Source organism: Lactuca virosa, chromosome 1 (genome assembly GCF_052849685.1).
Source record: "Lactuca virosa cultivar CGN04683 chromosome 1, Lactuca_virosa_CGN04683_v6, whole genome shotgun sequence".
In the NCBI taxonomy this organism is placed as follows: Eukaryota; Viridiplantae; Streptophyta; class Magnoliopsida; order Asterales; family Asteraceae; genus Lactuca; species Lactuca virosa.
The window spans coordinates 64,470,591-64,496,772 of NC_136426.1; the positions used below are offsets into that span (position 1 = coordinate 64,470,591).

Sequence of the window (26,182 nt, forward strand, 5' to 3'; positions counted from 1 at the left end):
TACTCACACACCCCTTGGTATTGTTTATCCCGCAAACCGCCGAGGGATTGAATTGAAGTCAAGTTTCATACATCAACTCACCAAGTTCCATGGTTTGGATAGAGAAGATCCTCAAAGGCATTTGAAGTCCTTTCATATGATATGTGTTAGCATGTTACCCGAACATGTGACATTGAATGGTTTCAAGTTAACCGCCTTCCCTCTCACCTTGGAAGATAAAGCTAGAGAGTGGTTATTCAACTTACCACCGGGATCTATTTACACATGGGAAGACTTAATCAAAGCCTTCAATAGCAAGTTCTATCCCACCTCCTGGATATCAAGTCAAAGAAGAGACATTTTGGGGATTCGTCAAGGAGAGAATGAGACTTTTCATGATTTTTGGGAGCGATTCAACAACTTGTGTACAAGTTGTCCTCAACACAACATACCCGAACAACTACAGTACCATTTCTAAAAATCAAAGAAACTTCGGGACTCGAAATGAAATGAAGAGAAATTCCCCACAAGTGGTTGGTGAAGTTAGCAACACCCAACACTTGGAATCAAAGCTCTTGGATTTGACTAATGTGTTAAGTCAAATGGTGGTGGGAAGTGGTCAACAATTAATGGTGTGTGGTATTTGTGAAATGACGGGACATTATACGGATAAGTGTCCCACACTTGGAAGTGAACATGAGGATTTTAATGCAATGGGGGGATATCAAGGTCAACCAAAACCCATGGGATTTCAAAATACATACAACCCAAATTAGAGGAATAACCCAAACAACCCATACCCACCAAAGCAAAACCCACCAAATGTTATGATGAGACCCCAATTTTCCCAATACCCATCCCAAAAACCTCCACATCCACAAACATCTCATCCCACTCCAAATTACCAACAACCTCAACTACAAGGCCAATCAAATGATAACCATCAAATGAGTCTTCAAGAACTCGTTACTTCTCTTGCTCAAAACCAAACCCAATTTCAACAAGAGACCAAGAACACTTTATCCAACATTCAAGCACAAATTGGAGACTTGGCCACCACTCTCAACAAGATGGAACAAAGGGGTAAACTTCCATCTCAAACCAAGAAGAATCCGAATGTGAGTGCAATAACCTTGAAAAGTGGGAAAACCATTGGAGAAAGCAACCCCAAAAGAGTTTCAAGAGAAGAAGAATATGAGGTTATTGTTGTTGAGCTAACAAAGGTTGTAGTTCCTCCAAAGGAACCGATTGTGACAAATATTGATCAATCCGAATATTCCAACAAGCCTATCAAGACATTGGTCATACCACCACCTTTTCCTTCCCGGTTAGCCATTTCGAAGAAGAAAGAGGAAGAAAATGAACTCTTTGAAACTTTCCGCAATGTCCAAATCAACATTCCATTACTGAATGCTATTAAGCAAATTCCAAGTTATGCAAAATTTCTCAAGGATTTGTGCACCAAGAAGAGGAAATTCAAGGCAAATGAAAAGATTAAAGTCAATGCAAACGTGTCTGCGGTTATCCAAAAGAAATTACCTCCCAAATGCAAGGATCCGGGAATATTTTCTATCCATTGTACCATTGGTGATTTGCATGTTGAAAGTGTCATGTTAGATCTTGGAGCCTCAATCAATGTGATGCCATATTCGGTTTTTCAATCTCTCAAGGTTGGACCTTTGGAAGAAATAGGAGTAATCATTCAATTAGCGGACAAGTCAAGTGTGTCTCCAAGAGGAGTGTTGGAGGATGTGTTAGTACAAGTTAATCAACTAGTATTTCCTGCAGACTTCTATGTCATTGACCTTGAAGAGAAGACTCCTTTCAAATAATCTATGATCCTCCTTGGAAGACCTTTCATAAATACTGCTCACACAATCATTGATGTCCCTAAAGGAAAGATAACTATGGAGTTTGATGGAGAAACCATTCACTTCAACATCTTTGAAGCAATAAGGTACCCTAGCAACATTTCTCCATTGTATCGGGTTGGTGTAATTGAGCCAATAACCCAAAAAGTGTTTGATTTGTCTCATGGGGATATTTTGGAGATGATACTCAACATGAACCTTGATTGTGAGAGTTTGAAGAAAATACTGGAAATGTATACATTGGACTCTAAAGTTGAAAAGATTGTGAAGACTTTGGAAGTAAACAATTCAACAAAGAAGGATGTCTCTCAAGTTGCCTTATCTCATTCTCCAAACAAGATGCCCCATTCCATAATCCACCCACCTACACATCCTCCAATGATAGAAGTGATCAAGAATAAGATAATTAAAATGTTTAAAAGGTGCAAAGAGAAGAAAAATGCATTTCATGACAAGCACATAACCCAAAAACACTTTATTCCGGGTCAAGAAGTTCTTCTTTATCATTCACGCTTAAAGATATTTCTGGGAAAATTGCGATCTCGATGGCACAGACCTTTTATTGTTATAAAAGTGGTTGATCATGGTGCGGTTGAAATTAATAGTTTGGAAACAAATCAAATATTCAAAGTGAATGGGCACCGTTTGAAACCATTTTATGAAGGCTTTGACACGGGAGAATTCGACAACATAACATTGGAAACTCCGATTTATGAAGGTTGACGGAAGCGGGGCTATGTCTTGGCAAAGACGTTAAACAAATGCATTGTACATAAATAATCTCCGCTTGAAGTTTTGATGTTTCTAGGCTTGAATTTGGTCAAAAATAATCATCTTGAGGCTTATCAATGATCTTGGTAAAGTATGGAAGAAAACCGGAGCTTGTGGACCGAAAAATTACAAAAAGTGTCAAAATCTGCAACTTGCGCGGGTACCCACGCAAAAGGTTGCGCGACCCAGCCCTACCCGCGCACATCCGAGCTCAAAATTCCCCCAACACGGGATACATTCTGATGTATGCGCACGGCTGCTCCCCACCCGCGCAGGTTCTGCACGACCTGATACCTACCCTCGCAACCTCTTGTGCGACATGCCTCCCACCCTCGCAGATCCTTGCGCGGCCTGCTTACCCTTACAGATTGTTGCGCGACCCAACCATCACCCGTTCAAAGCTTTTGAGACTGCCCCTTCACCCGCGTAAAGTTTGCGAGGGTACCCGCGCAAATCTACCACTTCATAAAAAAATTCTGAGCCTTTGCATCGACTTCCTTTGCGCGACCAAGCTTTCACCCATGTGTATTTAGGCGGCCAAGAACTCCACCCACACATCATTGTACAACCCATGTGTTGCTTCCATACCGTCCTCGCGTGCCTCTACCACCTTGATCCCGGTATATCTATCCTTACTCTCATCCTAAGCATTGAGGACAATGCTTAATTTTAAGCTTGGGGTGAGGTATTCTTTATCTTTTATTTTTTTATTGCATTTAGGTTGTATATAGTTGAATTTAGAGTAAGTCATTTAGATCGTTCATAAAAATTGCATTAAAAAAATCAAAAATATTGCATATTTTGTTTCCTTCTTTTCTAATTTTCGTACTTTTTAGATTCATTCTAGTTTAGGTTCATGCATTTTTGTTCTCTCTTGTCTTATCATCCATACGGGTACCATAGCGTCGAGTCATAAGTATTGAATCGTAGATTGGTCCCAGGTCTTGATATGGAATTCATTGTATTGGACAAATGGGACACGCTTTTAGCCTCGCATACCACTTTGAGACCGCTTGTGTGGGGGTCAGATGTAGGTAGCTTGATTGGGTCTAGGTGCGGAGGGATGTGGTTGGTCAAACCGATGTGTGCGAGAAAAGATTAGCCCGGTAAGGTATTTTGAAGACATTGAAGACTCGTATCTTGGTTTTGGGGGGAGTACCCCTTAGTACTCCCAAGTCTCGTCCGAGCCTTACTTAGTTAGATTCTCACCACCTTTTTAAGATAGTTCATCATTTTTCTAGGGGTCTATAGTAGATAGTTAGATAGATTTTGTTTATCACACCTTGCATTGAGGTGCTTGATGAACTTTGAAGTGGGTCCCCCAACCAAGTTTTTTCGGTAACACCTATTTTTGAGTCATTCCCCACCCTTTTTAGTAGATCTTGACACATTGTCAATGATCATTAGGTGTTCATGTTAGCCTCTATCTATTACTCCATTTTCACTATTGGAGTCCTATGTTACATGGTGAAATTCCTTAGACCTTTCAAGAAGAAAACACAAAAAAAATGAAGAAATTAGAAAAGCAAAGACAAAAAGAAACAATGAAGAAGATTAAAGAAAAGAAACAAAAAGAAAGAAGAAAAAGAGCAACACAAAAAGAAGAACAAGAATCCAAGTTCAAGACTTATCTCAGAAAAAAAGATCGAGCAGCAAAGAGACTGAAAACCAAATAACATAAGTTCAAGATTGAAGATTTAAGTTGTTAGGTTTAGATTTAGGTTAAGTAGAATTTTTATTATTTTATTTTATTTTTGATTTTTGGTGAGAAAAGGCTATGGCGATGAGACGGTAAACTGTAAAGGACAATACAAGGGAGAAGCCTCTGAAACCGGATGTTTGCCCGAGGTCGTGCTGCAAAACCCTATTTCGTTATTATACACTTTAGCCTGAGAAATGTAAGAATCATCATGTGTGAAGAGGCACCTTTCCTTCATGCATTATGATCCGCATTTGTGATTTAAAGTGCCCCCACTGGGCGCATCCTTTGTTTCCTTTGTCTTCACACCGCGACTACATCCAGCCGTGATCTATTCGTCCATCAAGTGGTTCGAGAATGTGGTTTATGGCTCTAAATCGGAGAACATTTTTAAGATGCGTAGGGTCCATGAAGGACTGATCCTGACCATGTTGACTGATGTTGACCAAGTTCTATGATATCTTTCTTTTTTCCTTTTTAGTTTAGCTCATCCCGAGCTCATTTTAGTCTTGTTCTAACTTGAAGACAAGTTAGGTTTAAGCTTGGGGTGATTTGATAGCTTATTTTATTTCCTTATTTTTATTAGTTTATTTTAGTATTTTTAGCTCTTTTAATTAGTTTTGCATTGTATATTCTTTATTTTCTTTATCATGGATCGTGTCAGGTACTTTCTATTTTGCATGAGATGTTTTGCAGGGTTTTGGAGCTCATTGCGGTTGCAGTTTGACTGGAGTTGGGCTTAGTGGGCTTCTCGATGCATTATTGGGCTTTACGGATCCATCAAAGGAGATTTGGGCATAAAAAGTTGAAGATTTGGATGAAGTGGGCTTTCGAAAATGGGTCATGGATTTTTATTTTGGGCATGGACTATCCATATTTAGAGCTTGAAGGTGATTGGCCAATTTCAAATCATGTGAGTCATGGAGGGGACCAAGGGAATCTTGGGTAGTGGAGAAGAATTGACCAATAGCATTCCAGCAACACTTGCGAAGGTGGAATCTTAGTCGCGCGGGTACCCGCGCAACTGCACACTTTTGGGCATTTTGGTCATTTTGTTTACCATTTACCTTGGGGATTGGATCCTTCATATTTTCCACCATTAGAGACCTGGAGAGGCGATTTTGGGAGCTTGGATACTCATTCTTCTCATCTTTCTAAGTAATTGGTAGATTGTTGATGCAAAAACACTTTTGTGATTGTTATTTTTGTTGCCATGAGTGGCTAATTTCTCTATTTTGGTTAACTTTGGCTAAAACCCTTGGATGTTTGTGGGTTTTTGAAGGTTTCATGCTTAGTTTTCATTTATCTTATGTTTATGATTCTAGTTCATATTTCTTATGCTTGTTTAATACTTTGATCATGAGCTTGGTACTTGAATGAGCAATTGTTGATTTATTTCTTTGGTTTAGCATTGAATCATTGAATTTACTTAGAACAAGGGTTTTATGATGGTAGAAATCATCTCTAGCTTATAAATCATAACTCCTTTATGGATGTGTAAGCATTGACATCCTCTAGGAATTGGGGATTTCTTCATTCTTAAGGCTAATCAACTTCTCTGGTTTCAATTACTTCAATTGGATCCTTGATTTTGATTAAGAAGGTGTGTTGTGGGCTTCCCCAACCTCCATACTACCTATGAGGAATCTTGGCATATCATGCTTCATGATTGCTATAACCAATTTGGGATGAATGATAAGCTTCATGTTGAATCTTAATGATAAGCACACAAATGTTCATTGTGTTGAATTATGTTTTATTTGCAAACAAAGGGTGTAATTTTCTTGGTGGACTTGACATCCCATCATGGTCATTATGGAAGGAATTAACGGATAATTCATGAAATAAGCCTTGGGAAGTTTGTGGAGTACGCCCCGCGTAAAAGCAAGTACGCCCCGCGTACTGAGGTCTTCGTGGTACGCCCTGCGTACCATTGTGTACGCCCAGCATAATGGCCCAGTATCGTTTTTGGCTTTGTGGGCCCAATGGGCTTGAGCATTGTGGAACCTTTGGGTTTTGTGAGATTTTGTTATTGGACTAGGAATTGTTGGGCTTTTGGGTAAGGCCACATGGGGTTGGGCCCAATTTGGAAAATTAGGCCATTAATGGGCTTTTATGGATCTTATAGTTTTGGGCTTGGTTGGTTTTGGGATTGGGCCTTGGTTATGAGTCTTGATGGGCCAGGGGTAAAATGGTCATTTTACCCCAAGGTTGGTTTATGGATCATGGTTAGGAATTCAGTTGCTAATTGGATGTTGTGTTGGTAATTGCTAGTTTGGGAAATCGTCGGGGCAGCAGCTAGGGATTTCGTGCAGTGAGCTTCAGCATTCGAGGTGAGTTTCCTCACTGTTGTATGGGTCGAAGGCACCAATGCCGACCCATTTGGCTTATGTATTGTAGGAAGACCCGGGGGTTATCCCTTGGCATTATGTATGAAAGACCAGGAGGCGGCTCCTGGCACATTGTATGCTAATTAGTTAAGTATAGTAGATTGTATGCTAGTTGTCTTTGTGATGCTTGCATGGAAGACCCGGAGGTGGCTCCTGGCACTTGTCTGTAAGACCCAGGGTTGTCGCCCTCGGCTTGGCAAGGAAGACCACGAGGCGGCTCGTGGCATAATGGTAAGACTATGTGCGGCACATAGCACCTTTATTGATTATGATATATGAATGATATGTATGGCTCGCGGTTATGTATGACTTGTATTGGTCGTTGGATATGTATGGTATATGGTATTTGGGGAACTCACTAAGCTTTGTGCTTACAGTTTTCAATTTTTGTTTCAAGTACTCCAGTAATCAATCGAAAGAGCTCGGGACGATCGCAACGCATACACCCGTGTTTTCTATAATTCGTGATCTTTGGGAATTGGACTCTGATAATTGTTTATTTGAAATGCTTTTCAATGTTTTGAACAAGTTACGATAGTGTTTTGAATATATTAAAAATGAAATTTTTACCTTGGATTTTTGGGTCGTTACATAACGCCCCTAGCGGGGTCTAGGGGCAGCGCCCCGAAACCTAAACGAATTTATATATCAGGAAAGAGTTTAGCCATGCATTTTCCCTCCAAAAATAGGTTGTGACATCATTATTATGTAAGTATCAGTTATGTCTAAATAACCATATTTATAACTATAATTTTAGCGCCAAAATGCATGTAACCACCATTAACTACTTTCCTCATTGTATAAGAACAGTGTGATTCTTCCAGAAAAGGGTTACATTCCATATATACGAATATCACTCTTTTGATTCTATCTAACTCATTAAGAACACAAAACATTAGGGTATTATTTTGTGTTTCGGATTTTGAAGTGGTTTGACTTCTAAATTTTCTCTCTTGGATTATCCCAAATTAGATTTCGTGATACCACAGGCATAATGGTCGAAATCATTGATTTTGGAAAGTGATTGCAATCATGATCCTAGACATTATCCAAGTAAATATTGATGTTTTTAGACCCCAAAATCAAACATAAATAAAACTATATCGTTGTGGGATGTCATGTTGGCATTCAATGGATGTGAAGTTCAATGTCCATTGAACTCTTCAATGGAAAAATGAAACCTTTTAACTATTAAAAATATATTTCATTGAACTTTATAAAGTTCAATGCATTGTAGAAAAATTAATATAAAGTTGTATAAAAAGTAAAATGATGATGTATCAATCCATTAAACTCTAATAAGTTTAATGCATTGTAGATAGGACTAATATTATAAAAGCCCTAAACTTTTAATCCGTAATTGGAAAAAACCCTAATATTTTTTTTATTATTGCTATGGCCACAACTTTGTCGCAGAATTATCACTCTAGCCCATTTAACGAGTTTCATGGATAACTTGGTTAATTTTTTTTTGCAAAATCAGTCCCAAAAGATCAAATTTGGTTCCTGGGGTTTGCAAAAAATTACACCATATGGTTTTTTAACTTTATTTTTCGTTTTTTGTATACTTTATTTATTTTCGGTTTTTTTATAAATATATATACGTTTTTTATTTTCGTTTTTGTATATACTTTATTTATTTTCATTTTTTAACTTTATTTTTCATCAATTTGATTTTTTTTTTACCTTTTTACCTTTTTTTCTATTTTATAGTGTATATATAAAGTATATTAGAGTTTTTTTTTTAGTTTTTTTTTTTCATATTTCTTTTCATATTATATTTTAATTTTTTAATCTTTTTTTTTATTTTTTTCTTATTTGTTTTCCAATTATTTGTTTTTATTTTTTTGTATTTTTAACTTTTTATTGACCTTTTTCAAAAAATATAAAATGTATTAATATATTAGATTATATTACAATTTATATAATTTATAGTTTTTGTAATTTTTTTATTTTTATTCAAGTAAATAAATTTGTTATGTTTATATTTGTAATTTCGGTCCAACTTATTTTCTTTTTACTTTTTTTCTTTAGTGCTATTATATTTATGTTACGAAAAATTGAAAATTAAAAAAAAAATTAGCTTGTTTATTGAGAATTAGTGTTTCAATGTGTTATATAACTTGGAAATTAAATCATATTTTTATATGTGATATCAATAGTTTTTCAAGATAATATTTTTCAATTTGATAATAGACTAAAAGAAAATAATAATAATAATAATAATAATAATACTAATCGGTCTCTATAAAAAATTTGTTATAGTAATTTATATTAAATTCGAGTTCGTTTACTTGAATCAAAATAAATAAAAACATTAGAAAAACCATAAATAACTAAGATAGAAAAAAATAGAAAACAAAAGGTATAAAAGGTAAAAAAATCAAATTGTTGAAATATAAAGTTAAAAAATGAAAATAAATAAAGTATATAAAAAAAGAAAATAAAAAATGTATATATATTTATAAAAAAACCGAAAATAAATAAAGTATATAAAAAATGAAAAATAAAGTTAAAAAACCATGTGGTGTAATTTTTGCAAACCTCAGGGACTAAATTTGAACTTTTTAGGACTGATTTTGCAAAAAATTTAACCAAGTTAACAATGAAACTCGTTAAGTGGGCTAGAGTAATAATCATGCGAGAAAGTTGTGGCCATAGCAATAATAAAAAAAATATTATTGTTTTTTCCAATTACGCGTTAAAAATTTAGGACTTTTATAATATTAGTCTTTGTAGATATCTTAACTTTAAAATTTCAGATGAATCATGAAGTCAAAAGATTCCCATAAAAAAAATGTTTCTACGATTTTTCTAAGTTTCAAGATTTTTCTGTTCTAAATCATGTTCCATTTTATAAAAAAGATTTTCACCAGATATCTTATAAAGTATATGTCAATTATCTAAAAAATTATTTTGAATTATGTATGTTCAATCAAACTTGTCAAAATAAATTCATCCTAATATAAACGATTTTTTTGTAGTTTTAAAAGTCACTGCGTAATACAATAAACGTACTCATTTTCTTTATATCTCTAAGTTATATATAAATTTTCGTAAACATAAACATTATTAGGCATATAATATCACTTTATCACATATATACTTAGAGGAAGAAAAAAAAAACGTACTGAAGATTCGTATGCAAAAGAATATTTAACTTTTTTTATTAATTGCGAGAAAAGATGAGACATCGAGGAGGCCTAACCGTTAAAAAATAAAAATGATTTAAGAGGGCACGTAACCATGACACGCGTCGAATGCTAAATACACGTGTCACGCACTCAACTCACATGCATCTCTATATAAACCGACTGTTCTCCTGCTTACTAAATCATCTTTGAATTACACAAATTCTCACAGAAAAAAAAAACACACACACACTCAAAAGTTTTCCGATCAACCGAAAACTCACTTCAAGAATGGCGTCTCACGATCAGCAGTACAGAGCCGGCGAAGTCAAAGGCCGAACCGAGGAGAAGACCGGTCAGATGATGGGGACAATGAGGGACAAGGCGCAGCAAGGGAAAGACAAGACGTCCGACACGGCGGGAGCTGCCTGGAACCGGACCAAAGAGTCCACAGACCAGACCGGAAGCTACGTGTCAGATAAGGCCGGAGCTGCGAGGAACAAGGCGTCGGAAATGGGTCAAGCCACGAAGGACAAGGCGTCGCAGATTGGTCAAGCCACCAAGGACAAAGCCTCGGATACAGCACAGTGGACTAAAGAAACTGCAGAGAGTGGAAAAGAGAAGACCGGAGGGGTGATGCAGAGGACTGGAGAGCAGGTGAAGAGTATGGCTCAAGGTGCTGCGGAAGCCGTGAAGAGTACTCTTGGATTCGGGGAGGATGAAGGTGGTGATAAGCACACCACTGGCACTACCGGTGGCCTTGATACTACCACCACCACCACCCGGAGGACCAACTACTAGACGTTGAATGGTGGTGGTGTGGTATTATATTGCGTTTTTAGTTGTCTCGAGGGATGGTTTTTATTGTTCCCTTTCGTTTGTTTTTTTTTAATGTTAGGTTGGTGGGTGTATGTATAGAGAATACTGGTGTGATCATATACGTATGTCTTACCACCTTGGTGTCCTCATAGTTCTCGATACTTCACATCGCAAATAAAGTGAGGATTTTCTATAAATGGCTTTTGATTTTCTATAAAATTTTCCTCATAGTAATTTATTATGTTTTTATCTTGGCAATATTGCACCCATAAAACTGTAAAGAGTATTTCAGAACATGTCTTCAAAGTAATTTTGCGTTTCTTATGATATCGTCATACAAAAATAGGGCTAAAATGGTCTTGCTAAATGGTGAGGGAGGCTGAAGGCGGATGGCAATGTTCTTCGCTTCTTTGGTTCAAATGCACGAGGACAATTCATAGGATTTCCCTTGTGGATGGGAAGCCTATTGCCAAAAACGATTATGAAAGTTTGGCCTAATATCTTGAATATTAATTTCGATTTTGAAAAGCTTGGGATCTCTCTTGATAATCTTTTCGAAAGTGTGGTTGGCTTGGGGGACAATTTTATTTTGGAAAGATGAAGATACGTTCTCTTAATAGTTAATATTATATCTATACTAAAAAGTTTGCTTTTCACCATTTAGTCCCTACATTTTCTTTGCTGTTACTTTTTCCCATTAATTTGAAAAAGGACACTTTATACCTTGTACTTTTCAAAATTACACTTTTACCCCTTTGAAGAACATTCTAAATTGTCTTTTCTACCTTTTTGATTTTCTATATATATAATCTGCTTTTTTATATAGTTACGATCCCTCAACTTTAAAAAAAATCACTTTTACCCCTAGACTTTAAAAAAGTTTCTCCCCTCGTACTATATATGATCTACTCGTCTGATTTTTCTATATACCAGTTTTATCTATAAAACATTTACGTGTTTATTTTAAGCATTGTTCTTGGCATGTGGCAACTTAAGTCCTCCTAAGTTTCTATGCATGGATTTGGTTCATGACTTTTGTGGTTTGACAACTTAAATCCTTCTAACTTGTATTGCTACTAAATTAGTTATTCTACTTAAATCCATTATTGCTGCCGCAACGTGCGGCAAGTAAAATTCTAGTTAGTGTTTTAAAATCCACTTGTTTAGTCTAACAGTCATCCCATTTTGACTGTCGGGATGATTTGGTTTTTGGTTTTTAGAATTTATATGTTCTTTTATTTTCATATATATATATATATATATATATATATATATATATATATATATATATATATATATATATATATATATATATATATATAGGCCTAGATTATTCTATTCAAACTAATTATTGTGTTATTGTATGCATAAATATTGGCTAATCATTTTACTTATTTTAAGAAAGTGATTAATACATATTATTGAATTAAAAATAATCGAAAAATATCATCTAGTTTAACTAGAAGGGTATTTTAGTCAATTAACATAGATTTAATAAAGGAAGTTTATATATTTTAAGGGATCATAGATTCTATTAATTTTAAAAATCTGATTTTACTAATTATTAGGTTTTTAATTCGGACATTCTGACAGAATATGTTTGAATATATTCAAAAATAAAAAAATTCTTGAACCATAAAATAATAAAAATATTCTTGAACATATTTTTCTTGTAGAATAACAAATTCTCGAACCAGCAATTGAAGAATTAAAACAAAAATTATATTAATTCTTATAGAATACATGTAACAATTGCTAAGAAATACATTTATTGTTAAAGAATAAAACTAAAAAAACTTTCAAAACGGGAAAGAAAACATCAAAATCTAACAACTACTAATACATTCTAAAAGAATAATGTGGTCCGTTTCAATTTTGTGGTCCGTTCTTCAAGCATCAACTTTTGTGATTCCAACAGAATTGGAATTCGTGATTCCATTCCAACATAATTGGTATTCGTGATTCCATTCCAATAGAATTAGAATCTCACTAATATCATCCATTGAATCATCTACATAAACATACTTGATACCTTTTCAGAATTCAACCTTGTCAAGATCCTGCACTGTCCACATAATGAAGTGTTAAATTAGAAAAAAAAAACATAAATTGAAATATAATCAATTCATAAAATGCAGCCAAAAAACTAGTCAAGAACAAACTGTACCTTTTAGAGCAATTGACATGTTCAGAACTCATACCTTTAGGATAGAGTTCAACCTTTTAGACCAAATTTGCCTCTTTTATCATCATACATCAGACTCCATTAAAAAAAAAAATTTATTTTGACATAAATGCCCTCATCAAGTCATCATCTTTATCATTGATTTCACACAAGAAAATCAAACAATGGACAAACAGCCACACAAGATCCTGAGAAGTAACCAAGCATCTCATTAAGATAGAGAACACGTGACATCTGATATGAATTCAAACATAGGACCAGCACAGAAATAAGAATACATACTAATTTGGTGTGCGAACAACCTTGAAATAGGATGTTAGAGGCCACATGAATCTAGAAGACAGTTTTACTCACAGATACGATCAAATAGGATGTTAGTTGAACACAAAAAGAAAAAAAAACCTTTGTTTCTTCTTCTGCTTGCCCATTGATTTCACAGCCTCAATCCAAACACCCATCTGATTTCGGTTCTTCTTCCCTGCCTCCACCGAACCACCTTCCAACCATCCCTTCCTACCTTCGTTTCTTTCAAATCAACCCAAACAAGAACAACTAGAGACTGCTGGAACAAAAAAAAGGAAAAGAGAAAAGAGAAAAGAGAAAAGATGAAATCTCTTACCGTCTTCTGTCGATCGATTCTTCTCCCGCTGTTGATTTGTGATCACTGGTGACGAAGCAGATGAACGAAGGAGGAGTCCTCCGGAGATCGATTGACCATCCCTTACTACATGCGATTTCTTGTCTGTCGACCGCCACTGCCGCTGTTGTTTTTGGGGCTGCCGACGATGGGAGAACGAACACAAAGAGTCACCGAGCCAAAACACCCCTTTAATTCGTCATTGTGGTTTTAAAAAGGGATGGAAAAAACCTAGGTAGCTAAGTCAATGGTTACCATAATTATAGGCTATTATTTGTGGAAACTAATTATCAAATTACATATTTACCCTTATTTATTTATTTAATTATTTATTTTTATTTTAAATTTTAATTGGCCCACATTTATGCATACAATAACACAATAATTAGTTTAAACAAATGAACCTAGCTCTATATATATATATATATATATATATATATATATATATATATATATATATATATATATATATATATATATATATATATATATATATATATATATATATATCAAAAAAGTATAATTACATACATATATTATATCAATTCAATATACATAAAATATAATATAAAAAAAATATAATTTTAAATGGATACAAACACATTAAAATATCATTTATGTTTATAATATAAAAAAAATATAATTTTAAATGAATATAAACACGTTAAAATATCATTTTTGTAAGAAAACCACGTCTTTTTGTCATTTAAGCTATAGATAAAAATTTATCAAAGCTTCAATACAAATGAGTTATTGTCATTTTGAGGCTATATAACATATGGACATTAAAAATCAAGTTAAATATTAACGGAATGTCTCATATTCAAAAGGTTTTCATATTCATATTCTGAAATAGCAAAAAAAAGATCTGTAAATGAGAATCAAACAAAAGATGTACACAACGATATCTAAATTTATATGAAAAAGACCATCAAAGTTTATCAAAGTTTGTTCTTAACTTTTTCAATTTAACCGGTTCAATCGGGTTTTAACGGTTTAATTTAACTGGGTTTTTATGAAGCCAGTTCATTTTGATCCAGAAATAGACATAAAATTGCTACTAGTTAAACCGTTCTCTTTTCCGATTTGCGGTCCAAACAGTTGGACCAGGCGGTTCGTACTGGTTTTCAAAACATTGTCTAATATTTATGTGGAGGAATCCAATAAAAATTGTTTGGTCTCGAACATGATTGGGTCAACGGCTGATGCAGATTTTCAACATATGTGGGTATGGTGCAGAAACTCAAGGAGGGGGGGCATAGAAACCAGCCAGTTGGAGGAGTTATATGTTTTGCTGGTTAGTTTTCGTTTTACAGAGATTGTTGATATGCTACATGTGGTTGGGAGATAGTTCTGAAGTGTGCAAAGTCAAGTCCCTTGAGACAATCATTTCGGATTTGGATTGGTGGGCAGGTGACACAAGCTTCAAGTAGGTTAAATGGGTATCCCTCAAATTTAATTGTTTCGTGTGGATCAAATTCTGACTACTGTGAATCTGATTACTAGGGGGATTTTCAGTATTCCTTCATTTTTTTGCTTCTGTAACAAGATTAAGGATTATGTGGAGGACCTTTTCTTTGGCTGTGAGTACGTCGAATGTGATTTGGAGCTGGATTTTATCGTTGTTTGGCCTTAATTCGTCGTTTCAAGAACTATAGAGTGGCTCCTTCGAAAATGATGGATTAAGCATAGATCAAACTTGGCTTTGTAGATTGGTCGTGTTGGATTTGTTCTCCTTTATTAAACAACCTTTGTAATTCCCTCTAGCACTTTGTTAAAGTTTTGTTCGTTTTATATATTTCTGCCGTCTCTACATTCTACTTTTAACTAGTGTTTATTACAAAATATCAATTTCAAACATTAATGGTGGTTCAACTTGTTTAATGTGTTATTTCCAATTATGAATTTTGGAAGTTGGTGTTTATGCCCTTTCAAAATTGTTACTTTTTATGGTTCGTTGTGAAATAATAAAAATGTGTCCGTATCATATGGGATAATCCGGCTTAAATGCCAAAAAAAATTATCGGATTATCAAATACAAAGCTCATTACATAAAAACTAGTTCAGATTAAGCATTAATTTTTTTTCTATTAAAGTCATCTTTTTTTTTTCAAATAAACAATGTTTTTATTTGCTGAATAACAAACCAGCTGCACCTACAAGACAATATTTTTTTTCTAAAAATTAATAAAAAATTATAAATATGATCTTATAAAAAAAATCAAGCTTTTTCAGGATTATGTCCATATAAGTTACTTTTGGGCTGATGTTTGAAATGTTCATGTCTTCTAGTTCGTTGTTGCTTAATTGCCCTTTTACTATAAAATAAGGTTTAATCCTTAATGTTGTATGTTTGGCCCTTTTTTTCCAGTGTTAAGGATTTTTCATTTTCGTTTAAAGATCATCATAAGTAAAATACGCCATACTCAATCGTTGTTACATGGAATTACGATCGAATTGAAATCCTAATAAACAACCAAGAATTCGAAGGGCCATACTATAAAATATCATACAAGTACCTAAAAGGTAGAATTTTCAAACCTTTTACTCAAATCAAAATCATTATGTGATCTAAATAATAAAGGTAACCAAAATTGCATACTATACCAACAAATCCTACAAAATTGATTATACAAATTCAAGCCGCAAAACAAAAAATTTAAAAAGTCTGTCTCGAAAAATACAATCTTCGTATGATGAGCCAATTTTTTTAAAGATGACTTCAGCTCGTAAAATCATAAAGGAATAGTTCAATTCTGACTCTGTTTGTGTATTTATCGGAGGGAACCATTAAACCCATTGAACATAACGGATCTGAATTTCTATATAACTTAGTAGTCAAGCATGCCATCATCACTCCCTTCAAGATCACTAACATTACTCATTGCTTCAAGTTCTTCATTGTCTTCTTCTTCATCATCATCAGTTTCCATGGCTTCTTCACCATTTTCTTCTTCTTCATCACTCGTGTCTTCAAATATAATAGGTTCCATTGGCCGTTCTTCTTCATCCACTCCATCAACCGTCTGCATAAAAACAACATAAAAATTCAACAAAATGCATAACACTCATCATTCATCCAAAAAAAAAAAAAAATTACAACTTACCTTTGTGTAAAGCAAGTCTAGGGAACTCGACAGTTGGACCACAGGATCGAAAGTTGAAATTCGAGATTCTATAAGCTACACAAATAACAACCAACTTCAAATCAGGTTATTATCATTTCAAAAAGGGTTAATAAATGTCAAAATTTCTGGGATGTTTTTGGAAGAGTTTGTTACCCACTTTTGACAAAATTACTAAATTGAGATAAAATAGGAAGGAAAATAAGTGAAGTTGTTAATACCTGATATAATGAGTTGAGGGCAATGAGAGATGATTCTTGAGACATGATGCTGCTTGCATGTTGAAGAAGTAAACTTTTAAGCCATGGCAGGGCACAAGCTACTACTGTACCCCTGTTCTCACACAATCAATTATTTGTTAAATTACGACTCATTTAATAAAATTGCTTGTTTTAAGAATACTCAAAAAAATGAACAGCATATATATGACTTGACATTTAGCAAATAACTTATTGTGAAATGATGATGTAATTTCGTAGATTATTTGCAGCTTTTAATCAATAAAAAGTAATCTTGCAATTGGCTCATTGTGAAATAGTTTATGCTATGGGTCGAAAAGGCAGTCAATTTGTGAAATTTCACATCATATGGTGATCATGTTTGTGATTATCCCAATATTTTATCTACAAGGGGTAAAATGGGTAAAAGAATTAGTTTTAAAAAAAGGCCAAACAGGTCAAAATTTGTCAAAGTGTATTCAAATGCATACAACTTCCTAAATGGTTTTTATTAATAAAATTAGATGAGCTATTTTGATCATATCTAATAGATTTCAATTTAAAAATATTATTAACTATTTCAAAAAGGAAATGAACAGAATAGTGTAATCATGTCTAATTTTCAACATTCTTAAAAGGGAACAGTGGATTGCACCTGGATTGGATCATAGATATGAGAGATTCTAGAAGCTTGAAAACATCTGAAGGATTCAAGAAAGCAACTGAGTTTGAAATAATCTGAAAACATAAACAAAAACAATCATGTAAAAAAAATCTTGTAAAATTCAACTAACATCTGAAAAATTACTTATCAAATATTAACCTTTTCGTCTTGTCTAAATAAGCAGTCAAGAAGAAGTGACCGATCATCTGCATGAAGTGCTTGTTTAAGAAGTACATGGACAGAGTCAGCACTAGGAGGCTTCGTTTCTTGTTTCTCTTTGGGTGCCACGTCATCATTCTTTATATTCAAGCTAGCCAACTTCTCTCCCATGGTTGGTTCATTAATGTCATTATCAATTTGAACCCCATCCATAGGATCACCATGACCTATATCATCAACATTCAAACAAAATTTCATCTTTCCATAAACCCAAAAAAACACAATAAAAAATATCCAAAATAAATCAGAGAATCTATCTTTTTGCTTACATTTATACGGTTTTACCGAGTCTTCTACATCAGATGCAGCCCGTTTCTTTCCCCTTACATCTTTTTGGTCTGTGAAGAAGTAAGATTGTTTTAGCCATTTTTGGTTATTTGTGTAATTAACCCATAAAAAAGGATCTATAGAATATCAGATTAGTACTTTATGTACCTTTTCCATCAATCAAACCATTTTCTTGAATATCATCTATGACAATATCCTCCCCTGGACTAGTGACATCAAGTAAAGTGAACTGAGGAGAGTTTATTGAGCCATAAACAACAAGAACTGTAACTCGATCATCACCATCAATGGAATTCAACCTTGCAGCCAATATGGAAGCCTTGTTTTTCTTCTTTTTTCCACTAGCATTTGGGTCAGTTTCAGATTTACTACCTTCAACTTTGATTTTGGTTGGAACTACATTTTCTGTGGATGAAATCTTCAAGTTCCAGATATAAGCAATACCCGACTCTGAAACAGAAAGTACCACTAAAACATCTTCATTGCAGCCATTCTTGCATTCGATAGCTAAAGGAGGGTGTCTCATTGATAGAACAGGTCCACTTGATCCATTTTTCCACACGTGCAGATTCTTGTCACCAAATACAGATGTAATTATGGTGTTTGTATCATCCAACATAAACATATGATTCACAGGACCCTAAAGAAAAGTCAAAAAAAAATATAGTCATCAGAACTGCAGTAATCACTTTAAAAACACACATACAAAAGTGGTAACATACGGCATCTGTGGAAAATTTAACTAGTTCTTCTCCATCTTCTAAGTTGAGAACTTTGATCTTGGTATTTGATGCAGCTAATATTTTATCATCTATCATTAAAGGAAAACATATGTTAGAAGAAAAAAGTTAAGATAATTTAAGGACCATATGTTGGGAAGACTCACCAGAAAGATATACAGATGAAGAGATGTGTTTCTTTGAGATTTTCATTTCTTTTAACAGTTCACCAGTTTCAGAGTTCATTTCGCATGTTGTGCCATCTGTACTTATAGCACAAAGTTTACGCCCTTTGTTTGCAAAAGAAATAGCAGCTATTCTACTGCATACAGAAAAGTTCTAAGCTTCAGGTATTACTCCAAATTTGGTTATTTTAACCATCAATAATCAGAAAATTTATGATCATGATCATCTTATTATTTTTCCTAGCATACCTATGATGATGTCCAGAAGATTTCCATTTTAACTCTGCAGAAGTGGCATTAATGGTGAAGACTTCACCATCATCTGTTCCCAGTGCCACCAAACAAGTACTGTTTTCTTTTCTGCGCTGAGAATTAAGAGGGAGAAGAAGAAATAAGGGATTATGGAGCCGGGTATGAAACTATTAAGGCAAAAATGGAGTGTGAGAATTGAGATTTCCAATGCACTGTGTTACCTTCTTTCCCACAAAGCTACATGCAATACAAGAAAACTGAGCAACAGAATCTCCATATGACTGCTTCCATTCTGCTAATTGACTCCCATCACTCGTGTTCCAAACCTTCAAGCATGAAATGGTGTTTATTAGCTTGGTACAAAGCTTTGTAAAGAATCTAGCTTTTGGGAATAGGTTAACAGCAAATTTAGAACAATGAAGCAAGCACCAATGGTTTTGTCATTTGATAATAATCTTATACATAAATAAAACATCCTGTTGTTCAAATACAAGCAAATTTCCTTCAAAAAAACATAACCATATCCAGAATTGGATATCAAGCAAGTTTAGTTCAACTCCAATAGGTTTATGCATATATAGCATACAAAAATGGTCTAAGACCTGCACATAGAGAGAGAAAAACAGAGAGGGAACTTACTTTGACGAGTCCATCGGGGAGTATAGCAGCGAAAACTTCACCTTTAGAAGTGAAAGAAGACATCGAAACTTCTACTCTCTCTTTCACCATTACCAGTAACAGAGAAGAACCCTAGAACTCCTGTTGCAAGAAAAGAAAAGAAAAGGAAGGGTTTTGGCTTAGGGGTTTAATTAATGGGCCGGATTCGGAATACACATTTCCACATTCTCACAATATGAACCTTATTTGGGCCGAACACGAAAGTCTCTAACTGTGGGACGATTAATAAACGAACCGATTAGGGAAAAAAAAAAAAAAAAAACGATTCATACCTGTTGTGTTGGCGAGTCGCACGCAGAAAAAACGAAACAAAAGGGAGTCAAAGACGTCGCAGCTCGATATGTGTTCTAGTTTAAATAAATTAGCTAGATTATCTTTACAACATCTTTTTATGTTCTTATAAATTTATGGAACAAATAAATTTCGTTTTATCATTTTATACAACAAAACGAATTTCTTGCTTATTTATATATCCACAAATTGGTATTCATTTCATAACAAGTTAAAATAAGGCCAAATAACCTGGCCAAAAAATCTAAATTTTCTATTGTATAGATTGATCTGTTCATTTTGTTTTTTACAACAAGTACTACAAATTTATTTCTAGTTGTGTACTTAAATCCATATTGGTTATAGATGGGTAGGAAAAAAATATTTGCAATTTTTTACTTGGAACTATTGAATCTCAAACAATTATAAAAACTAAAAATAAAATAAAAAATCATAATCATTTTTAAACATCAAAATATCATATTAGTCTAGTTCTACATATCATATGTACTTTTATAAACTTTCAAAATGTCATATGTACTCAAATCCTTATTTTTATCATTTTGGTCATTCCCTTCATCACAGTTAAAGGTTTCTCATCTTGAAGATGAAGTAATTTCCTGATGGAATACCATCGGTAAAAAAAATATATTTTTCAATTTTTTATCTAGTAGCATCAAAATTAGTTATGTAATAGTTGGTGAAAACTAAAATACACATCTTCAAATTACCACTTGTTAATATAAATAGAAGGTGATCCGCGCTTCCCGGCGGTCCGATTTTTTTCATGTTTACATATTTCGGTGTTTCTTTGGTTCTTTTTTTCATTTGTTGTTTCTATTTTGTGTGTGTATAATGTTTTGAGAAAATTAGGGTCGTATAGTAGAATATCGAAGGTGAATGATTAAAACCGCCAACTCCACAAACAAATGTGGCAAAACCTAGAGGTATTACATTTGGTAAATGCCAGGGATCAAAAGTGGCAAACTGTTGAAACATTTGTGGCTAGCAATAGAGAATATCGAAAGTGGGGGACCAAAATAGTCAACTCCACAAACTAATATAGTAAAAAGTTGAGGAGGAACGAAAAATGGCAAAATGTTGAAATTTTTGTGACAAAACTTCGAAAAAGTTGAGGAGATACCAAAAATAGCAAAGTGTTCAAAATTTTGTAGCAAAAGTTTGAAGAAAAGAAACTAAATTATTCATAAATGTGTTATGAATTAATATAATATATTAATTTAGAAAAATATAGTATTTTAATCGGATATAATAATTTACACACTACAAAAAAACTAAAATTATAAAATAATAATTTAAAAACCAAATTTGATTAAAATAATAATTTGAAAAAATAGAATGAAAGTGTATAAAGGATAAAAATAATAGTTAAACTTATATTTATAAAAAAAAAGTTAAAATAGTTAATTAATAAAAACAAATATTCTAAATTATTATAAAATGTTAAAAAGTAAGGATTTAGACAAATATAATATTTTAAAAGTTTATAAAAAACAAATATGGTATTTAAAAATTAAATTAATAAAAAAATTGAGAGTAAATTACACGAATGGTCCCTACGGTTTGGGGTAATTTGCATGTTTGGTCTCTAACTTATTTTTTTAACTCGGAATGTCCCTACAGTTTGTTTTTGTTGCGCGTTTGGTCTCTGTCTTACCTAAAAATACTATTTTGCCCTTGATTTTTTAATTTATTTAAATAAGATGTGGTAGGTAAGGTAATGTGATGTGGAAGTGGGGTTGAGAGTGTGTTTATTTAAATAAGTTAAAAAAATCAATGACAAAATAGTCTTTTTATGTAAGACGGGACCAAGCGCACAACAAAAACAAACAGTAAGGACCTTCCAAGTTAAAAAAATAAGTTAGGGATCAAACATGCAAATTACCACAAACCATAGGGACCATTAGTGTAATTTACTCAAAAATTGATGTGTAAAACATACACCAAATACATGCAAATACTTCGGCTATGTAATTGAGTAATTGACTCTTCTTGCAGTCATATTTCTCAATTAAGTTGGTCAAATTTTAGGGTTTGACCGTAATAAAACAATCTTTCTCATAATGCAAAATTTTAAAATTGAGGTTTTTCATTTGACATCTATTAGCTTTTAAGATTGTAATTCTTTTGAGATTGTCATTCCTTGTATATCAAAATCAACACCAATAGCAAACAATATTTTATAAGCGTCTATAAAACAGAACCAAAAAAAAAAAAGCAAAATTCCACCTTAATAAAATTACAACAGCATCCGTACCCAAAGGCTTTTATAACAAAATCGCCATTTTAGCAACTCTTAATAAAGCTCATGGCTTAGAGCTTGTAGAACATAAATATCGAAGCAAATACTCATTAGAAGCACACGTGTCTCCTAAATCTTGATGTAACCTTGTAATCGCCTTCTGCAACGACTTCAGAGCAGGCAGCAAATTCCTCGAGTTTTGCTGAATCGAGTGTCCGTGACATTTAGAAAGCTCCTACAAAACCAAACAACAAAAATCACATTTCACACAAGACAAGACATAAATACTAGGTTGTACTGCATTTGACATGTATTGAACTAAAACTGATGTCAACAGAACATTATACCTGACACCATCGAAGAATAAACTCCAGATGAGGGCAATTTTCTAGAAGCTCAGCGAAAGCCATGATTAATCTATTTAAATATTTAAACGGGACCGATGCAACCACCACTCTTATATCCGCAGGAGCAATACTAATAATACACTTTTTAATCAATTCATCTTCATTTAATCTTAAACTCAGAATCAAAGCTCTACTTGGCTGATCTTCCTTAAGTGCCGCTTCAACTGCCTGTCAAATAAGGAATAAAGTGTACTGAATGGATAATGATATCTGTTTGGATAAAATATTAATGCACTATCTGAATCTGAAGAAAAGACTGTTATTGTTACCTCTGGTGTGACGTCTATGTCAAGATCTGTAGGGTCAAATATGAAATTATCATCCATGGAGTAAACTAAAACCCCTTCGGTTGTTGCAGCTGCCCAACTACGGCCCGTGGGCGCGATTCGTAGGCATTTTGTTCGTACAATAGGCCGCCCGCGATTAGGCATAGATCCGGGCAGGTCATAACCCGACTTGACCCGTGTTTGTTTCTCAACACCATCATCAACATCGCTGTTATCATCATCGATTAAATTCAAAGGACCAGCATCTGTCATGTTCTTTGAATTTAAAACATCAAGAACTCCATCCAAAGACAGATTTAGAGTTATTTGGAATCTCCGCAGCAATACCTGTAATTATAACATTTTGCACTTTTACTACTAATAATAAAAATTTTACTATTATAATTTTTTCAAAAAGAGAAACTAACCTGGTCAGCGACATCATACATACAGATGTATTTGCTGCTTCCACCAGCTAAAATGTAATTTCCATCAGCTGAATAAGATAATGTTGTGAAGCATTTTCCTGAAGTGGAATTGGCTGCTGACCTACGATCAGACATTAGGCGTCCTCCAGCAATGTCTTTACGCCCCTCAATGGTGTACATTAACAAGCCATCAATGGGATCCCAGAAATGAATTTGTCCATCTAATGTGCTGCAAGCTAATTGCTTCCCATCTGGACGATAAACAACTGTAAGAACATCGTGTGTGTGAGTGAATGTTTCTACTGAACCTTTTCCATCAAAAACATCCCATAAACGAACAGATCTGTCCCATGATGATGATGCAAGAATCGCCTGTAGGATATGAAAAAGATAAATAATAAGTATATATTATACACCACCATAGATATGTGACATAAAGAGAGAAATACTTACACTTGTTGGAGAAAACATTAATCCATGAACTGGACCTTCATGTCCACTTAGAACATCCAACAGTCGCCCGGTTTTCATTGACCAAACAAAGATCTAAGAGGAACAGAAAAATGTTATGTCAGATTTTCTCAAATACTTTTTAAACATCAATTCTAATTTTATTACCTCAAATGAATCGAGCGTTCCTGCACAAATCACTTCACCACTTTGGTCTGATGCTAAAGAAACAAACTGTCTAGAAGAAGGGGTAGTGAATGTCCTAAAATTACGATACCGGAACAGATCCCAAGCGCGAACAGTTCCATCAAGGGATGCACTCAGTAAACAATGGTTGCTAGCCATGAAATGAAGTGCAGTAACTGCATTTGTATGCTCAGAAAAAGTCACAAAACAGAAGCCTGATGACACAGTCCAGACCTGTAACAACCAAACAAAGATCTGTAAACATACATGTTGTTGTAATGTATAAGAGATTGTATCTTGAAAGTAACTTACCTTGATTTTATTATCATCTGCACCAGTAGCTAAGAGCTGTGAATCGGGGGAATATGCAAGAGTGTTGACATCAAAGTAATGTCCTTGTTGCTTCAATATATAGCTTTCGGACTTCCACTCCCACACAAGCAATTGTCCAAGTCTAGCACAGCCAAATGTTAACCAGTTTCCAAGATCATTAAAAGTAGCAGTTGTGATCTTCTCTCTAGATATAGATAACAAGTGTATACAAACAAAATCAGGCATCTGATATAGGCCAAAAACACCATTTGAGAATCCAACTACCACGATCTCCAAACCTCTGTGATAATCGCAGGATGTTAGCTTTGCTGGGGTTTGCATAAAGAAATTCTTCTTAGACAATTCCCACTTTGCTGTATGCAACAAAGTGGAAGTTTCTTCATCAATAATGGCGTGGGCATTCTTTCTTTTCTTCGCATTACTAGTTTGCTCCACTTCCATGGTTTGTTCAGGAGTGCCAGGTGAAGGTATTTCATCTGGTGTTTCATCTTTCGCCGTATAACTCCAGCTAAAAATTGCGCCATCGCGTGATACAGTGTAAGCCCTAGAAACTTGTTTCGTTTTCTTCTCAATACCAAAAAATGCACCTACGATAATATCTCTATGACCTAAAAACAGAAAAGGTTTGTTTGAACCACTTAATTTCTTCAGACAAAAAAGCCTAACCGTCAAATCCTTCGAACCAGCCAACAAATACTCTGAATCAGGACTCCAATCAAGTGCAGTAACTTTATCATTACAATTAGCGAAAGTTTTTACCAACTCGAACGGGAAAAACTCCTTCTTGAACCCCGGGGATCTCCATATTTGAACTAACTTGCCGGAGGCGACAGCGATGAACGAGCCATCCGGGCTAAACTTCGCGGATGCCACGGGATTCTTAAAGGCGATGCGATGAAGTACAGCACGGCGACGTAGGTTGATGAAGAGGCAGCGGGAGTTGTCATCAACGGCGAGAAGGAATACGCCGTCAGGAGAGGCAGCAATTCTGGATATGTTTGAGGAGGCTTGACAAGGAAGAGTTATAGTTTCTGATTTCACGAGGTCTGTTACAGAGATACGATTGCCAACTGGTGATATAAGAAGTGTGTTGTTGACGACAATGGCATTCCCGCCCCTGTATGGAGCTCCGAGGAGGTTCTGAAACCTGTAGTTCATGGTAAAGCTTCGGGAGCTTGAAGACTACGAAATGTTTCCCGGCGCTTCACCAAAGTAATGGTGCTCTGTTCTTAAACCCTAGTCGTCAAATATTGGTGACGTCAACAAACTAAATAACGAATTATGCATGTAATCCCTAAACTAAACCCTAACTTGCACGATAGGCCCCTCAAATAATTTTCACATTTTTTATCCCAGCCGTAATGAGAATCATTTTCATAAATGTGTAAAAAAAAATTTGGTTTGTTTTGCAGTTGTCTAAGTTGGTGTTGGTATTGAACGGGTCTGGATGTATTTGTTTGACTCGGTCCGATCAGGGGTGTTTGATATGCGTATGATATATCCCACACTTCTGATTTGGTCCACAAAAATAACTGACTCGCTCCACCAAAATAACATATCTAACCAACTGAACGAGAAAAAATATACGTTTTGCTCCATATTACCCGTTGTAACATCTAAGGCCTAAATATGGCCCAATTTTTCAAATTGAGCCCAATTCCTTTCATGGGCCTTTACCTAAGAAGGCCCAACAAGTCACAACAGCCAAACTATAAAAATTCAGATGCCTCAACATGGCCCAACACAACC

The 26,182-nt window shown here is 34.5% G+C and overlaps 3 protein-coding genes across 3 annotated transcripts; 1 reads left to right on the top strand and 2 right to left on the bottom strand.

Moving 5' to 3' along the window:
* Window positions 1-10,064: 10,064 nt before the first annotated feature.
* On the top strand, window positions 10,065-10,879 carry LEA7 (Late embryogenesis abundant protein (LEA) family protein). The gene has a single exon (XM_079042101.1). The coding sequence runs from the start codon at window positions 10,133-10,135 to the stop codon at window positions 10,640-10,642; it is 510 nt and encodes a 169-aa protein (XP_078898227.1). The 5' UTR covers window positions 10,065-10,132; the 3' UTR covers window positions 10,643-10,879.
* Window positions 10,880-16,061: 5,182 nt separating this feature from the next.
* On the bottom strand, window positions 16,062-19,932 carry LOC145140105 (WD repeat protein). Its single transcript, XM_079073720.1, has 12 exons — window positions 19,792-19,932; window positions 19,374-19,478; window positions 19,150-19,265; window positions 18,883-19,037; window positions 18,719-18,807; window positions 18,144-18,636; window positions 17,978-18,046; window positions 17,649-17,875; window positions 17,481-17,563; window positions 16,829-16,940; window positions 16,590-16,664; window positions 16,062-16,508 (listed from the first exon to the last, which is right to left on the bottom strand). The coding sequence occupies exons 1-12, from the start codon at window positions 19,879-19,881 to the stop codon at window positions 16,314-16,316; spliced, it is 1,809 nt and encodes a 602-aa protein (XP_078929846.1). The 5' UTR covers window positions 19,882-19,932; the 3' UTR covers window positions 16,062-16,313.
* A 2,345-nt stretch (window positions 19,933-22,277) lies between these two features.
* PWP2 (periodic tryptophan protein 2) lies at window positions 22,278-25,656 on the bottom strand. The gene is made up of 7 exons (XM_079073772.1): window positions 24,413-25,656; window positions 24,083-24,334; window positions 23,918-24,010; window positions 23,465-23,836; window positions 23,040-23,384; window positions 22,711-22,938; window positions 22,278-22,598 (listed from the first exon to the last, which is right to left on the bottom strand). Exons 1-7 carry the CDS (start codon window positions 25,589-25,591, stop codon window positions 22,428-22,430), a joined length of 2,640 nt encoding a protein of 879 aa, XP_078929898.1. The 5' UTR covers window positions 25,592-25,656; the 3' UTR covers window positions 22,278-22,427.
* Window positions 25,657-26,182: the final 526 nt, after the last annotated feature.